Source organism: Choloepus didactylus, chromosome 13 (assembly GCF_015220235.1).
Source record: "Choloepus didactylus isolate mChoDid1 chromosome 13, mChoDid1.pri, whole genome shotgun sequence".
NCBI classification, from domain to species: Eukaryota; Metazoa; Chordata; class Mammalia; order Pilosa; family Megalonychidae; genus Choloepus; species Choloepus didactylus.
The window spans coordinates 96046406-96064720 of NC_051319.1; the positions used below are offsets into that span (position 1 = coordinate 96046406).

Below are 18315 nucleotides of genomic sequence, written 5' to 3' on the forward strand. Positions count from 1 at the left end.
TTTGTACACCTCAGAGGTAACCTGCAAAAGCGAGCCCTCATTTAACCCCATAAACCCTTTCTCCGTTCTACCCCTACCTACTCTTTCCAGTCTTAAAAATGGCACTCCCACCCACTCCACTGGAGCTAGGAACATGGGAGTTGTGCTTGACTCTTCTCTTCCCTTCTTTCCTCACATCCAATCATGAATTCCTGTATATTTACATGCAAAACATGACCCAAATTGCCCACTTCTTGCATCTTCACCATCACCTCCAAAATTGCAGCACTATTATCACCAGCTTGGATGACTTCTCATTGGTCTCGCTCCCTCACTCTTGCCCTCTTCAATCTCACTCTCTATAGGGCTTCAAAAATGAGCTTCTTGATACACAAAAAGGGTGACTTCCTGCTTGAGACCCTTCAGCAACTTCTCATTGTACTTTAATTAGAATCCAAAAGTAAATCCAAGACTTATAATTAGGATAGCATCTCAGTTTGACCTGGACAGTCTTGATTGCACTTGTTCCAACAGCAAATTAATTATTTTTAGAGCCTCTCTCACTCTCAAGAGCATCACAGTTTGGACCTCAAGTAATACGGTTACCTAGCTGTGAGGCCTCCATGATCTGCCCAGCCCATCTCTTCAGCTTCATTCCCACTGATGCTCACATGCTCCAGCCACCTTGGAGCATGTGAGCAACTCATCTTAGGACACTTTGAGCTCTCACCTTGGCTCATCTTTTCTTTCTGCCTGTAACTCTCTCCTGCTTATTTTTCACATGGCTGCTTCCTTGGGTCTCAGCTCAAATGTCCCTTCCTCAGGGAAGCAGCTTCCCTCTGAACATGTATCTCCTGTGTTTTTTATGAGTTTCTCATTTTATTTCCTTATCATAATTTATAAAGAAGCTATTTTTTCCTTCTTCTGTTTATTGTTGGCCTCCATAGTTAGAATTAAAAGCCCATGAGAACAGGGTCCATCCCTTTCTTGTCCTTTGCTATATTCCTAGCAGCTGGCATAGGGCCCAGGATATAGTACTCAATACATAGTTACTGAAAGACTGGATGGATGGATGGAAGAATCCATAATCTCCAGCCCAGAGAGGGCTATTCACAGAACTGTAAGGTCCATTGGACTTGAGATCTAGGAAAAGGATTTGAGGAAAATGAAGTGAGGGAGAGATTATGTGACCAACAACTTGGCCACGGTTCCTTGGGAAATTCTCATACAACCCATAACAATACTGCCATAATCCCCCACACATGAATATACGTTCTTTCATTTGGGCCCCACACCAATTCTCTGAGCTAGGTCATGTTAGCACCAGAGGCTCAGAGAGCTGTCATGGCCAAACTCAATGAGTTAGAGCCAGAGTGTGTATATTCTATCTGGATGTAGCATAGGGATTAAGAGCTTGGGCTCCGGGTTCAGAGCGTGTGGGTTTGAAGCCACTCACAGGCAGTATTACTTTAAACCAGTCATTTAACCTCCCTGTGCCTCAGTTTCCTCATCTGTAAAGTGAAGATGCTCGTTTTCCTGCTTTAAAGAGTGCCATGAGGATTTCATGCATGGATGCCTCTGAAGTGCTTAGCTCAGTGCTTGGCACATTATAAGTGCTCCACCGCACACATTTTCCCCCAATAATAGAAGCACCCAGCAGTGCATTTACCAGCACATTAACTGTCCCCATGCTTACCACCAGTGGCCAGCCCAGCTCTCACCTCAATCTGAAGCTGATACCATTCCTGCACCCTCCTGCTCAGGCCTGCAGAGGTCACCAGCCATCCATCTGGGGTCACTCGGAAGGCAGAGCCGATGTTTCCCTTGGTGATTTGGAATGAGTAGGGGGGGCCATTCTCTGGGGAGTCTGGGTCACTCAGGATCAGCTGCAGGATTCTGCTGCCAATGGGAGAGTTCTCCTGAGACCAAGAGTGACAGGAAACCAAAGAGCAAAATGAGACCTGGTACAACTCTACAGTCGATTTGTTCAAACACCACAATTGCATGGAACTTTGAATAGGAAGTGAGATACGGTAGGTTAGTATAGGCTGGAGTGAAATAGTGACACATCCTAGAGTAATTTGGGAAGATAATAAAAAATATATTTACAGCCTCCCCCTCCCCAGCCCCGAGGATCTGGGGGAAGGTGCGGATGTGTTGGACATCCTCACCTGGACTGGTGTTGATGTTGTCACAAACATTGGGACTGGCGGTTTGATGTGCTGAGCCCTCGAGCATGGGACTTGCCCTTATGAAGCTCATTACCACAAAGGAGAGTCTAAAGGTGTATGTAATGGTGCCTAAGAGTCTCCCCCTGAGTACCTCTTCGTTGCTCAGATGTGGCCCTCTCTCTTTCTAACTGAGCCATCTCGACAGGTAAACTCGTTGCCCTCCCCGCTACGTGGGACCAGACTCCCAGGGGTGTAAATCTCCCTGGCAACGCAGAGTATGACTCCCGGGGATGAATGTGGACCTGGCATCGTGGGACTGACAGTATCTTCTTGACCAAAAGGGGGATGCACAATGAGACGAAACAGTTTCAGTGGCTGAGAGATTTCAAATGGAGTCGAGAGGTCACTCTGGTGGACATTCTTATGCACTATATAGATAACACCTCTTAGGCTTTAATGTATTGGAATAGCTAGAAGTAAATACCTGAAACTACCGAACTCCAACCCAGCAGTCTGGACTCCTGAAGACAATTATATAATAATGTAGATTACAAGGGATGACAGTGTGATTGTGAGGACCTTATGGATCACACCCCCTTTATCTAGTGTATGGATGAGTGGAGGAATGGGGATAAAAACTAAAGGACAAATGGGGTGGGATGGGAGGATGATTTGGGTGTTCTTTTTTCACTTTTATTTTTTATTCTTGTTCTGGTTCTTTCTGATGTAAGGAAAATGTTCAGAGATAGATTGTGGTGATGAAGGCATAACTATGTTATCAACTGTGGACAGTGGATTGTATATCATGGATGATTGTATGGTGTGTGAATGTATTTCAATAAAACTGAATTTAATTGAAAAAAAAAAAAAATGAGACCTGGTCCCTCTTCTTGTCTCCCTGGTTCTCTTTGGCTGGGAGGAATCCTTGGCACTCTGTCTGAAAGCTCCCAGGCCATGACCAGACCTCAAGTTGACACTCACCCATTCTGTCTCGCCTTTGATTTGCCTGTTGACTTTTGTCAGTCTAGACAGGAGCTCCTGAGGGCAGTGCTGGTTCTTAGAACCAAAGCCCACTGGGGCTGAAAGGGTCCTTAGAGACCAAAAGGTTCATACCCTTTATTATAGAGAGAGGCACCTTGCCCAAAATCACACAGCTGAGATTCATGTATATAAATTAGTCCTGGTATCCATTGGAAATTTTGTGATTCACAGGGTCAAGTGAACACCTATAAATGGTTTCCTGTTTATTCGACCAATGCAACACATATCCAAGGAGCAAATTCAATGACAATTAGGAATTCAACTAAGAAAAACAGATTTATGGGTATCATTCCAGTCCTTGTTCTACAACATGGGAATTCAGTATGCTTTAACACAAGGGTTGTTAAACTCTCTTCAGCATAGAAGCTTATACAAACACATCTTCAGGGCAGAAAGTGATGGTTGCCTATCCAACAGAAATTCTTACAAAATCCTGCTTTTGTTCAGACTTGGGAAGATCTTCTCCTCCTAAGAGGGAATGGACTATGATTGGTCTAAATCAGCTTTAATAATCTGATTCCCTGTACCAGTTTTTGGTTTAAGGATGAATGTGTTATCCAATTCTGATCATTGTAGAATTCCACTGGGCAGTATCCTGAAAGTTTTCTTCTTTGATAGAAACAGAATCTTCAGGATAAGCCCCTTTCTGTTTGCCTTTGAAAATGGTTAGGCAAGGGTACAATGCTTGAAGCTGCCACAGCTATCTTGCAGCCACAAGGAAGAAGGCAAGGTAATTTGAAAGAATCTGACCCAGAGCCCTGACATCGTTTTCTTACTGAAATACCAATTCTGGAATGGAATTGCCCATCATCGGGCCTTTTGTTATGTGAAATAATAATAAGTCTTTATTACTTAATGCACTTTTAGTTAGGTATCCTGCTATTTGCAGCCAAAGCATCCTAACTCAAACCCACAGTATATAAAACAGGTGAAAATGGAGTGGCCCTGGTTGAAGCCGAGGAGCACCCAGAACTCTGTTTCCTTTTCCACTTCCTCACCTCCCTCATCTCTTACTACTCCTGACAATTCCCTGTAGAATCTCAAGGCCATCACCAATCTCATTTGTGAACACTGGTATGGTGGAAATAGCTTGGAATCTGGAAAGGCTCCTGGGCTTAAATCCCTGAAGTGCTATGGCGCTTTTCTATGCCTCCATTTTTTATATCTGTAAAATAGGTGCTACCCTTGTAACAAAGAGTTAATAACAGAGTGGTATATGGGGGGAAATTACCTACTGCACGCTACAGTAATACCTTGATGTTCTTTCATCAACAGTAACAAGTGTACCACACCAATACCAGGGGTCAATAATAGGGAGTGAGGGTAGGGATATAGGGTGTCTAGGGTTTTCTTTTTGTGTGTCTGTTATTTTTTTCTTTGGAACAATGAAAATGGTCTAAAATTGAGTGTGACGATGATTGCAAAACTAAGTGATGATACTCTGAGAAACTGCACACTTTGGATGGAATATATGGTTTGTGACTATAGCTCAATAAAATCTGCAAAAAAAAAAAAAATAGGTGCTACCTAATTCATATGGCTGTGGTGAGCCCCAAATAAGATAATGGATGTGGACGTGCCTAGCACAGTGCCTAACTTTTTAATTCGTAATCCCCTCAGCAGATTGTGCTGCTTTGGGGTATCAGTGGGCAAGGACACAGCCATTGTTTTGGTGGGCTGATACCACAGGTGAATACCTCTACTAGGAAAAAAAAGAAGGCAGATGGGCTCAAAGCATCTTTTGGAGCTCAAGCTTACCTGGACAGTGGTGCTGTAGTTGAGCTGGAAGAATCTCGGTGGATTGTCATTGACATCGACCACTTGGATAGTGACGTCTGTGTCCTCATGGAGTGGGGGCTGCCCACTGTCTGTGGCTCGGAGTCTCAGGGAATAGCTAGCAGTCTGTGCCAAGATGCCCAGGAAAGAGTTAGCATTGAGGGTCCTCAGTTCTATACCCCGTTCATTGCTAACGATTTGGGAAAATAAACTGGAGACACTGCCCTATTCCCCCCATAGCATTTTAGGGCTCAGGTTCTAGGTTTTATTTCCAGCTCAACCATTTACTAGCTATGTGACTAAACCTCTGTAGAATAATATCAGGACCCACCTGCTAAGATTATTTTGAGGAGCAAATGAGTTAATGCACGTAAAGTATTTAGCAAAGTGCCTGGTACAGAGCAAATACTCAATAAATGCTACCTGATATTGTAATGATCTAATCACCCTGGTCAGCAGCGAGATGCTGGCCTGAGCTCCTTATGGGAAGGTTAAAAGTCACTCAATCCCTCCTCAGCCTCTGGCCTCACATTCCACAGAGGCCCCACAGAGAAAACAGGTGGCAGATACCCGGGCAGGTCTGGTGAAGCAGTGAGGTCTGGGCATTGACTGTAATTCATCCTCTGGACCTGCAGTGGTCATATCTAATGAGGCCAAATAGGGCCCCTCCCACAGGACTCACCTGTTCCCAGTCGAGGGCCTTGGCCACCTGGAGCTCTCCCTTCTTGGGATGGACAGTGAAGTGCCCGAGCTGATTCCCTTCCACCAGGCTATAAGTGATGGCACTATTTAGGGGTCCATCCTCATCAGTTGCTGACACCTGCAGTGGAGGGAGGGTGGCTATAAATAGAGGGACAAGAAGGACCAGAAAGAAATCCTGCCCCCTGGGAGCATAGTGGGGACAGATTTGTCCCTACCTATTGCATTGGGCTGGCAGTTCTGGACCACCATTGCCAAGAGAATCTCTTCATTCATGTTCTAGGTGGACTTCAGCATGGCATGGTCCATTCACTCCTCATCCATTCATACTGACAGGCTGCTAGGTCCTTTGCTAGGTGCTGAGGAATGTGCCAAGTGAATATGACCTCAGAAAGTTTAATGTCTACTATTATAAGTCATTCTAACTTGGGACAAATTATGTTCAGCCTTATAATAGCACAGAGAACACAGTGATGAATTCCAGCTGGGGAGATTAGAAAGGATTCATGAAGCCTTGAAAGATAAGTAGAGCTTCTAGGAGTGCAGTGCATGTTCCAAGCAAGGGAAACAGTGTGAGCTTGGAGGTGTAGCAGTGCAAAGGATGGTGGGGAATGGCACATCTCCCTTTGTGGTTGGAACATACAGCGCATGTGGGAGAGTGGAGGGAGATAAGACTGGAAGACAGAATGAACAGAGATTATAGAGAACCTTGAACATGGGCATATGGAGTTTGGTTTCCTTCCATTGCAGTAGTGAGCAATTACATGTTTAAAGCAAAGAGGTGTTATTCTGTTATTTGGTGTTCCCTCAGCCCCCTAACCCCACCCACCGGCATTGCATGTCAGTCGATGTGACCAGGTCCAGTTCAGGCTTTGGAGCCTCTGGCAGCCCCCTGGGGCCTATCTCCTCTCTTTTCTCTCCTACCAAAGCTTGCCTCTCCCATGACCCATTCTCTCAGTACTCAATCTTATCAAATATGGCCCTGAGACACTCTGCCATGAGCAACAGTTTGGCATGTGGCTAAGAGTCAGAGTCAAGTCCACAGTGTATTAATTTGATAAATTAATCCATCCTCACAGCTGACTGCGGGGGAGGAGGTAGGAGTCCATCCCTCTGTCCCATGCACCCCAAAGAGCAAAGTTGGGGGTTTTTACCGTGAGGATGCTGTTACCCACGATAGCATTCTCTAAGACCCTCACGCTGTACAGATCCTGGGGGAACCTGGGCTGGTGTTCATTGACATCGATGATGTTGACCACGATTGTGGTCATGTCACTGAGGGAGGATGAACTCTTCCGGCTGCACTCCACAGACAGGAAGTACTTAGGGCTTGTCTCAAAATCCAGGCTCTTGTTGACATACAGGACCCCTGAAGAGACAAGAGATGATGGGAGCAATGAGGTAGTTGGAACCACAAAGGAAGAAGACTGAGGGACCTTGAGCCAATATCCCAGGAAAGGCAGCTCTGCAGGGTTGGGAAAGACAGATCTCCCCCATCATCTCCTCCTTTATGTTCCTTTTCATTTCCCCTCTCCGTTGTCTCCTCCTCCCCCTCCATCTCCCTATTCCTCTCATCTTCATTATCATTCTCAGTAGCAATGCTTCCCCTCCATTATCTCATTTAAATCTGCAATAATCCTGTTATACATAATGATAATTGTTATCATTCCCATTTTCTAGTGAGTTAGGTGAGTTAACCAATGCTTCTAACAGGTAACTGACTTGCCTAAGTTCATATAGCTAGTAATTGCAGAATTTAGGTTGTAAAAAGAGTTGTAGAATAGCCAAAGTTGTTAAAAAATTCTTGGGGCATAGGTTTATTATTCCTAAAATGTGGTAAAAAAGAAAACAAAGAGTTATGCTGCCTTTCCTGAATAACCAAATACTTAATGGTACAACAGTCTGCTTTATAAAAGAATTCTTATAGTAAATGCATGAAGAATGACAGGCTCAGAAAATCACCATTTTGCAACCCCTAATAAAATAATATATCTAGGAAATAATCATCAGTGGCTGCTAAAACCATTTGAGGAAAGGCTATAATTGAGGAATTCTATATTTCATGAATCAGGCTGACAATACCTGTACCCACTGTCAAGGGTCATGTCAGAAAAGGACCCCAACAGCCAATGTGCGCCTCCTGACATGAAGCAAAAGAAAAAGCACAGCCTCATCTATGAAGAATTGTATGACGAAAAAAACCTGAACCTGAAAATGATCAAGGCTTTAGATCCAAATGTCATTTACAGGAAATATAGGGGATAAAGGCATATGTTATATGAAACCACAAATATACAGCCACAACCACATCCAAAATGTGGAAAATTCTACAGGACACAGGACCTAATTTCTTCTTTAAATAAATGGCAGGAAGAAAAAAAAGAGGGAGAGAAAAACATTGGAGATTAAAAGAGACTTGAGATAATTGGATATTAACCAAATGCAATATGTGGACATTTTTGGGATTCTAACAAACAAAACAATTTCAAAAGATATTTATGAGATAATCCAAAAAGTTGTCTCGCTGGGTTTTAGACAGTAGCAAGGAGTCATAATCTTTTAGGTATGATAATAGTATTCGTGGCTGTGTTTAACAAAGGTGTCTTTATCATTTAGAGATACCCACTGAAGTATTTACAGATGAGATGATATGATGTCTGGGATTTGCTTTAAAATAACACAGCAATGGTGGGTGTGGGTGTAAAGGGTAAAGACTTCATGCTGATAATTACCGATGGGAACGTAGGATTCATTACTATTCTCTCTACTTTTACGTATGCTTAAAATTTCCATAAATAAAAACTTTTAAATACTGCCCTACAATAAGTTGACTATTTAGGAGGAGGAGACCACCCATTTTGGGGGTGCCTTGGAGAGGAATCTGGATGAGGCACAGCCTGACCTGGGCAGACTTTGAGGCCCTTCGATGAAATTCCGTGAGTCTGACTGAGACTCTTCTCCTGTGGCTAGGAGAAAAGAAGAGAGATGGTTTCCTATGGGTAGGTATCTTCATGGAAAGAAAATTCAGGGGTGTCGAGATGTTTGGGGAGAGGGCTCTAGGCAGGAAGCAGGCAGCCTTGTCCTGGCTGCTCAGGCATTACATTCCAGCAAGTGCTTCTTGCCGCTGCAGCAGAGGGGAGGGAGACCTCAGCCTCTGGGGCTGAGCTTGACCTGAGACCATGGAGCCTCAAAACATGGAAGGAGAGCGGATCCTTGAGTCCTGGGAACAGAGTCCTGGATAGGGCCTGCGAGTTTAACAGAGGCTCCCACAAAAGCTGGCTCCAGGGTGGAAGGAGGGACCTCGTACCTGGAGAGATGCCGGGAATGGAGCAATGGACAAAGGAGGTCTGCTCTAGAGGGTGCTGTATGGGGCAAACTCGCCCCATCCGTGAGGAACTGAACGTCTGCCAAGACCCTCCCAACGTGAGGTGCTTCTGTGTGCGCGAGCGCGAGCGCGAGCGCGTGCGCGTAGATGTGCGTGCGTGTGCGCGTAGGTGTACGTGGGGCGGGGCTCCCGCGGCTGACTGTCACCTGTGCGCGCTTCCACGCGGAACCTCCCCTGTTCGTTCCCGCTGACGAGGCGGTAGCCTGTCTTCTCCGCGCCCCGGCGAGTGAGGCCGGCCAGCCGCAGCACCTCCGTGCCAGGCCGGGCGTCCTCAGACACCTGCACGGTGTGCTCGGTGGTCAGGAACACAGGCAGGTAGTCGTCGAGGCCCACTACGGAGATCGTGACGGTCCCCAGCGTGGACAGCGGTGTCGGGGTGCCCAGGTCAGAGGCACGGACCGTGAGCTCCAGCACCGCCTGCGGCCTGTCCCGCAGCGACTTCTCCAGTCGGATCACGCCCGTAGTGGCCTCGATGGAAAAGTGCCCGTCCGCGGAGCCGGTCAGAGAGTAAACCACCTGGGCGTTGGCACCTGTGGGGGAAATGGAAGGCAAGATTCATGCTGAGGGCTCCTACTCTGGCCCTGCCTGCAGCGAACCCTCCAGGAGGGCATGGGGTGGCTCCCATAGGGGCTAATATGCTCAGGCTGCATGGAGACTAAGAACCTAGCAAGGAGGGATTCTTGACTGGGGCCAAACGGGGAGGCACAGACTTCTTTGGAAAGTTCTTAGGGGAATGGTCTGCAAACCCATCAAATTATCTGAAAATGTTGTTAGGTCCAGTGTCAGCTCCCAAAGTAAAAATTGTGCAAGATCAAAATCACCTGCAGCAAGTTCCTTGGTTATGATGAAACAATTCTGTTTCTTGGCTGTGGTGGTGGTTACAGGAATCCATACGTGGGATAATATTGCATAGAGCTACACACACACACACACACACACACACATGCATGCACACACAAATGAGTACATGTACAAACTGATGAAACCCGAATAAGGCCTGCAGTTAGTTAACAGTATTGTGCCCATGTCAGTTTCCTGATTTTGATATTGTACAGCAACTCCCTGAGATGTTGCCATTGGGAAAAGCTGGTAGAAGGGTGCATGGGCCTAATTACTGTTGTTTTTTTTTCCTTTTTTAATCTTTTTTTTTTTAAATAAATTCAAAGTTATAGGAACAGTTGCAAAAACAATACTAACCCCATACACAGAATTCCATCATACCCTGACCCCCTCCCCCGATAGCCCAATCCACCAACTTTAACATGCTGTTACATCGCTGTTTCTTTCCCTCCCTCCCTCCCTATCATCCATCATCTATTGCTCTGTCTTCTGAACGTATGAGAGCTAGCTGCACACATCCTTGAACAAACACTATAATTCACGTATACACTTCCCATGAACAAGAACATTCTTTTATGCAATCCCATTAAGTGCAGCTAAGAAGTATAAGAGATTCAACAATGATACAGAGCTTCCATTCTATATTTCCTTTTCCTTGTGTCTCAGCTGTGTCCCTTTGAGCCTCCTGTCCTCCATCCTCCAATCCCATTCAAGTTCATCCTTGGCATTCAATTGTCATCTATTTAGACTGTCTTTTTTTTTTTCCAGTTGTGGAAACATATACACAGCCTAAATCCTCCCATTCCACCCCCTCCCTAGCCTTCCATTAGTGGGATTAATCACATTTAGAATGTTTTCTAATTACTGTTTTTGCAACTTCCTATGAATCTGTATTTATGTCAAATACAAAGTTTTAAAAAACATACCCACCCATGGAAAGTTTTTAGTAAGTCAGAACAGTCAGTGTTTCACCAGCTTGGGCGACTCAGATCATATTTTCTTTGGTTATGCACCAAAGATGAAGTAGTTGGCTTGTGCAGGGGCCATTGTGTATGAAAAATACCAAAATTTAAACAATAGAATAATGCTCAATGTGAGGAATGCAGGCCCTGAGCCTGTGGGGACACACACCCCGAAGTGGAATGGTGGCAGTGATTGCCTGTGAGAATAATTTACATAAGCTAAATGCACATCCCATGCATCTCCCCATATATATACTCTTCTGGAGAGATTGTGATTTTTCTAAAGAAAGGAAGTTGCTGGTCAGGCCATGTCTGGGATATTTGGGTATTAGGACTAGAGTAATAATATTTTTGGAAAAGTTAATGGTGAACTGGTGCAAGGCCAGAGGATGTGTCCAAGAAGAAAGGCAGGATTGGAACCATGAAACTGAAGGAAACAGGGTGGCCCCACCCAGAAAGGCAGGTTTGGGCTTGGAGCAGGTGGTCACCACCTCCCCACCTCAGATGGGCTCATGGAAGGGGATCTAGGAGATCTGCATGGCTGCAGAGGTCAGGACTAGGGCCTGGTGGGTGAAGCTATAGGGTGGTGGGTGTCGGCTCCAAGTAAGTAGCCCTTGGTAATCATCTGGGGTGCTGAGGAGAGATGGAGCCACCTAGAAAGTAGGAGCTTCCTGTCCCTGGAGGTATACAAGCAGGGGTGGCTGATTGAACAATGACAGGCTTTGAAGCCCTTAGATGGAGAGTTAAATAAAATGACTTTTTGGGTCACTCCAGCTCTGATGTACTCTGGATCCTCCCTACCATACCCAGCTCTGCATCTCAAACAATCCTGTCCACTTGGCACTTGTTACACACTCCAGCGTACACGCGGGCACAAACAAAGGTCTCCCAGGTCCAGTTACCCTGCCTTTGAACTGACTGTTTGCCCCACCTAAAACACCTGCATTCTTCAAAAATCTCTCACCTCCTTCAAATTCAGGCTAAAACTCACTTCCTCTAGGAAGTCTTAAGCTTACCCTGCCAGTGCCAATCAAAGCAGGGTGTTTTGATTAAATTTTTATTGTTATTTTAATTATTACCATTATCATTATTAAGCTTTGTTGACCTGGATACTTTGGGTCTCCAAGGACATTTTTAACACTACCTGAATTCTAAAATTTGACTCTGGAAAATTGAACATAATATATATATATATCCACAAAAGAACTCTTCATGATGATAGAAGCTATACTTGGTATAATATGCAACAAAAGATTGTGGATGAATCCAATTTTCCTTGTAAATTTTTAAAATAAAAGAATTAACCCTTGTGAGAAAAATGCCATTAAAAATAAAATGTAAAATATTAGAAATAATTCAACTTCACTATATAGAAAATTGATCAAAAAATTTAATAGGCTTAGTGGAGTTTGCTCCAAAAAATCCCTTCTTCTGGCGAATTAATCAGAGTTGCAATAATTCTGATTGGTATACTTCTAATTAGAATGTTTGCATTTAAAATCAAAATGTCTCCAAATCTAAGTGGCAGGAAAGGATCCATGAGGTCAAAGTGCCCTGTACCTGCTTCAAAACACTGGTAAAATCTTTTGCTACATAGCACTTAAGCATTCAGTTTGTGGACAAATATTTTCCACTTCTAAGTGTCCACAGACTTGGGGAGAAGGCGCAGCCCTTGCCAGTCCCGGGGAGACACAGAGAGTCAGACTTTACCCACAGTGACTGCAGGCACTAATGGCAGAATAGGAATGGCCTCGGATCCCTTTTTGGACTCACCTTGATCGGGGTCCCGGGCAAATACCACAGCCACAGGTGTCTTAACCGTGGTGTTGTCAAAAACAGCCACAGCACAGTGTCTGGGGGAGAATCGTGGGGCGTTGTCATTCACGTCCTCCACATGGAGGGTCACGTCTGCCTGGCACGATCGGCCACCTCCATCTGTCGCCTTGGCAACAAGATTGTACACATCCTTCCTCTCGCGATCGAGGACTCTGAGTGTAGCCAGCTCCCCTGGCCAGAGAAATGACAACAGGTGAGCTTTCTCTGAGGGACATAACCCAAGCACATGCCCTCTAGATATCTATGGATATCTATGGATATCTAGAGAGGGTTTTGTCATCGAGAAAAGAGGTCTGTCCTGTGTACATAAAGTCAGGATAGAGGCTCAGCCTGTAACCACAATCCCCCCCACCCCCCACTTGCCTGCCACCCTGATTCTCCCAAACACACTCCACCACCACATTCACCAGTTTAAGATCCTCACCAACAAACTGCAAATAGGCACACCATTTTAAAAGAGCAACTGGGCGATTTTTAACAACATATAAAATGTGTAAATCCTTTAGCCACCATTCTACTTCTAGGACTATAACCTATAGAATAATTAACCCAAGCATAAAAATATATGCACAAGGATATTCTCAGCAGCACTGGTAATAATAGCAACATACTGAAATCAACTTCCATGCCCATCAAAAAGGAACTGGTTAAGTAAATTATGGTCTAGTCATACAGTAAAATACTGTTCAACCAAAAAAAATTACGATAGAGTTTTAGGTACTGCTTGGTAAGATCTCTGAGATACTGTCAAGTGAAAAAAGCAAGTCACAAAATAGTATTCTATTTTTGTGAAATAATTATATAGAGATTTTTGGAGATGCATAGAAAACCAGTCTGACAGAATATTCACCGACACTACTTACCTTTAGGGGAAGGGGTTATAGGCGCTCTCTAGTTTCTGCATGATGTACATGTACACTGTTTGACATTTTATACAACAAGCATGTATTATTTCCATATTCAGAAAAACTGCCCAGTGTTTTTTTAAGATCCTACCGATCCATTCTGCAGCTGAACAAACAGCAGCAGAAAGAGATTAGGTGACCTGCCTGGGATCACTCAGCATGCCCACCATGGGGTCAGAAAGGACAAAGTTGCCCCCTGTTTACACTGAAAGCTTCCTGGGACACCACTCTAACCAGCCACGTCTCTGCTCAGCAATCTCCAAGGCAACCTCTGAGCTTCTGGATCCCAAGCCAGTGTCAGCAGCTGGCCCTCTGTGAGCTGGACCCTCTGTGCCCCCATTTCCATAACCTCCCCTGCAGCAGCAAGATGGGGATCCCACCTCTGCTGGGGCTGCTCTTCCAAGGGAGGCAGCTCCCCCATGTCCTCTCCACCAGATCCTCATGGCCCAGCCCCTCCAGGGTATTCTCAGCCTAAGCTGCAGGGCTCTCTGCTTCTGGGGTTTGTGTTCTTTAACCAGTAGTAATGACAATGGCAGACCATGGCCTACTGAGCTCCTGTTATGTGTCCGGCTGACTTGGCCTCCACCTTCTCTACCTCTCATGATCCTCAAAACGATCTTAAGAGGTTTATCCCCAGTTCACTGCATATGCATCTTGAAAGCAGGGTTTGTGTCTCTGACCATGACACTCACCTGCCTAAACCCTCCAGTGGCTCTAAGGGTGGGATTTGGCCCTGCACACACCAGGGCCTCAATCTTCTCCTTCTCCCCTCACTTTCTGTGTACCAGTCTCTGGCCCTCTGTCAGGTGCTCAGATGTGCTGTGCTCTTTCCTTGTATAAATACTACTCTCTGCTTTGAATGCCCTTCCTCGCTACTCCCATGTCCTCAGGTCTCACATATGACAGCAGTTATTCAGGGAAGCTTGACCACACCCTGCTCCCAAACCTAAGCCAATTCCACCTGTCATATTTCCCTTCAGCACCCTTTCTTCTTAATACATTTCAAACCACTGGTTCAATGGTTCAGTGTGTGCCTTTACCACTGGATTGTCAAGACCTGGATCTTGCCTTGTCAGCCTGTTGATCATGCCCTCAGCATCTAGGACAGTGCTTGGCAGACTAGTTCTCACTCTGTGTCTGCTGAATGGATGAAGAAGTGGATTCCTGCTTCTTCTCCAAGGAGCCTCCTATGGTGCTGGGTGCTTTTAATTCAGTAAATAAGTTCTTGGCTTCATCCTGCAGTGTAGGAAACCCACCTGTCTGGGGATCCAGCTTGAACTCATCAGCCCCAAGGCCATGGAGAGAATATGTGATATGGGCATTGGTGTCAGTGTCCAAGTCTGTTGCAGAAACTTTCAAAATGTGGTGTCCTGGAGACACAGCTTCACTGACTTTGCCAGCATAGAGAAGCTAGAGATGGAAAGACAAAGAACAAGGAGATTATAAGAGGTACACTTAGATCTGTGGAGAGGCAGAGAAGGGAAGACAAATGCAGAGAGAGTGGTTAAGAGAGCAGAGATGGACACAGTGAGAGAAAGAAGGAAAGAGAGGGAATGAGAGGAACAGGGAGGAGAATAAGATGAAACGTGCAAGGCAAAAGAAGATAAAAATAAGAAAGATGACAAGAAAAGACAGAGAAAGAGAGAGCAGTTCCACCATCCAAGAGCCCCCACCCAGGGCTAGAAGGACCTGCTGCAACCTGCTCCACAAGGGGCCCCCTGGGGCTTCTAGATGAGGTAGATGAGATGGGCTGTCACAACGAGGCATTCCCGAAGAAGTCGGGTCAAGCTCTCTCCAGGCCAGGCATCCCTGGCCTCTGTGGCAAGGCCAGGCTGTCAGGTTCACCTCCCTGCCCACACCCCCCAGGACAGACCCTTCGCTGTTTGAATCAGGTCAGGACCCTAATGGTCCCAATCACCTGCCCCACCCTCTCTCCCCTGTAGGGAGTTGGTATCATCATCTCCTGGTTGGAGTGCACCACAGGGGAGAGGCTGGAGCTCCCCAAGAACTCAACTTTCCTTCAGCTCCTGGCTCTGGGCATAGTGTCCCAGCATTCTGGCTCCCGTCACTGGGGGGTGTGCATGAGCATGGACCTCCCTGTATGCTCTGGGTGGAGGCTTCCTGCTTGGGTGGGCTGTGTAGAGATGGTTCCCAGGCCTCTTTTCCCTGGCTCTCCTCTGGGAAGCTGCTTCCAGGGCAGGGCAGAATGGAAGCTGGTGGTAAGGATGAACTGGGGGATTGAGATCGGGGTGGGGATAAGGCATGGCATCCTCTCCCTGAAAAGGCTGCTCTTCTGAGACCACCCAAAGATGGTTACCTTGGGTCTTGCAATGATATTTTCCATGCATCCAGTTACCCAGGTCCTCATTTTCTACTATGCCTATATGTGACTAGAAGACAGAGGAAGAAAAGGTGATAGTATATATGTATTTGTGTGTGTTCCAGAGTATGTGTCCATATGTATATATGTGTGTGTGCAATATGTTGAAGAATGGATATATATTAATGCATTTGTAAGTATTTTTGTGTAAGCAGGCATATGTACACAAATGCATGTAAGCATTGTGTGGATGGGTGTGTATTATATATGTATATTTGCATGTGTGGATGTGTATACTATGGATGAATGTTGTATGTAGATATATGCATATGTGTATATGAGCATATATGCAAAGATATCTGTGTATGTACATAGGCCTGTAGATAATCTTTTGGGTATGTATAGATGTGTATATATAAGTGTGCATTTTATGTAAATATAAATAGAATGGCTGAATTTTGTGAAAATTTGAATTATGCTAATTTGAGATGTGAAATTAAAATGTTACTAGTTTAATTTTCTCTGCAAAGTTTGAAATAATGTAAATCCCACAAGTTAAAATTATTTATTGTGTTTAAAAAATATGGAAAACTTTTGGTAATGGATGGTGGTAATGGTAGCACAATATTGTGAAAGTAATTAACACCATTGAATAATATATTTGAATGTGGCTAAAAAGGGAAATTTTAGGTCATATGTAAGTTACTAGAATAAAAATTATTTAAAAACCATAGGACTGTATAACACAAACAGTGAACCCTAATGTAAACTATAGACGATAGTTAATAGTATAATTACAATAACATTGTTTCATCAATTGTAACAAAGGTACCACACTAATGCGAGGTGTTAATAATAGGGTATGTGAGGGGATATATAGGAACTCTGTATTTATCTTGGGATTTTTCTGTAAAACTACTAATCCTCTAATTAAAAATAACTTTAAAAAATTATTTACTCTTTAAAAAATGTTCAAAAGCAAAACTGTTGACAGTGATTGTCAGTTTATGCCCTCTCAGAACACAGTTCCTCTCCTGACACACACACATGAACACACACACACACTCCCCACTCACATTTGTTCCCATGAGAAATTTAACGTTGAATTACATGAGGCCTTTAGGAAAGTATTCTTACCAAATATGAAACTGCCCTGTCTCATACTGCATGTGTGTGTGTATAGCCTGAAGGAGGGTTATGGGCAACTGTATTGGTCTATATTACCCATGTAGATGTGGGTATATGGTTATATGGGGGTAGGAGAGTGTCTCTGGGAATGAGTCTCCATGGATGTATTTGATAATAATGAGCCATGCCGACAAGCTAAAAAGTGGAGGGGGTTGCCCACTGGGCATGGCAGACTGTGTTGAGAGAATGCAGAAATTACTTCTGGATTTGTTTTGCAGAGAACAGGACCCTTGTAGGGGGAGAAGTGTGGATGATGGATCCTGAAGGGCTTGGTAACATCTCTGTGGAGGTCAAGAAATTGCCTAGAATGAATGATCCCTGCCCCAGGGCACTAGCCTGAGACCAGCGGGGGAAAAGCAGGGGCAAGTATGGTCAATGATGGCCAGCATCAGAGATGGTCCCCTGGTTCCTTCTCCTTCCTTCTGCCCCTCCCTCCAGTTTCCTTGCCTCCACCTCTAACCCAAGCCCCGCCAGACATTCACCTGTGAGCACTGGGGACTGTTGTCATTGACATCCAGAACGAAGATCTCCACAGGGACCGATGCCTGGAACTTGCCATCGGAGGCTGTGATGATGAGCAAGTACTTGGCCACATGCTCACGGTCCAGGGTCTGCCTCAAGTAGATCCTCCACTCATCCCCAACCTGGCTGATGTCAAACTGGCCCAGAGGGTCTCCCTCTAAAAAACATGGGACAGAGCTTTCAGAAGGCAAGCAATAGGAGTGAACCAGGCTTTGTGTCATAGATGACTAACCACCTGACACTTCTTTAGGATTGCTGGGGAAGGCAAAAATATCTCCCTTAATGGCACATTAGGGACCCAGAATCCTACACTGAGTTAATTCTTTGGTGTTGTGAAGCCCCATCTGGCTGCAAAAGCCTCCTGTCAAAATGGAATTATTAATGCCAGAAGCACCTCTCCAAACTACATGGCAGAGGGGTGGGATCCTTACTTTTTGTTACTTGGAAGGTATTAGAGGAAGTAAAAGGGAAGCAAATACAATTCTATCTGAGAGCTTTCTAATATCTAGGGCTCTTGAACAGTGGAAGGACAAGAAGTAATCAACAACATTAAGCTTTCTGAGGTTTTATTTTATAACCAAGGACACAGACTAATTGGAGATTAAGTAGGACCACTAGGTTTATTCAATTATCTTTCCTTAACACCAGTCACTGACAGGGGTGTGGTTAGATGGCTATCAAAATTCAAGAG

The 18315-nt window shown here is 44.9% G+C and overlaps 1 protein-coding gene across 1 annotated transcript in view; it reads right to left on the bottom strand.

The window, feature by feature from the left end:
- Nucleotides 1–18315, bottom strand: part of FAT2 (FAT atypical cadherin 2) — an 80740-nt gene that overhangs the window by 16194 nt on the left and 46231 nt on the right. The window contains exons 11-18 of the mRNA XM_037802051.1: nucleotides 17585–17781; nucleotides 14851–15004; nucleotides 12627–12860; nucleotides 9198–9581; nucleotides 6821–7035; nucleotides 5650–5787; nucleotides 4950–5093; nucleotides 1701–1898 (exon numbers count right to left, since the gene is read on the bottom strand). Coding sequence (XP_037657979.1) covers nucleotides 1701–1898; nucleotides 4950–5093; nucleotides 5650–5787; nucleotides 6821–7035; nucleotides 9198–9581; nucleotides 12627–12860; nucleotides 14851–15004; nucleotides 17585–17781 — 1664 coding nt within the window. The remainder of the gene's footprint in view (nucleotides 1–1700; nucleotides 1899–4949; nucleotides 5094–5649; nucleotides 5788–6820; nucleotides 7036–9197; nucleotides 9582–12626; nucleotides 12861–14850; nucleotides 15005–17584; nucleotides 17782–18315) is intronic.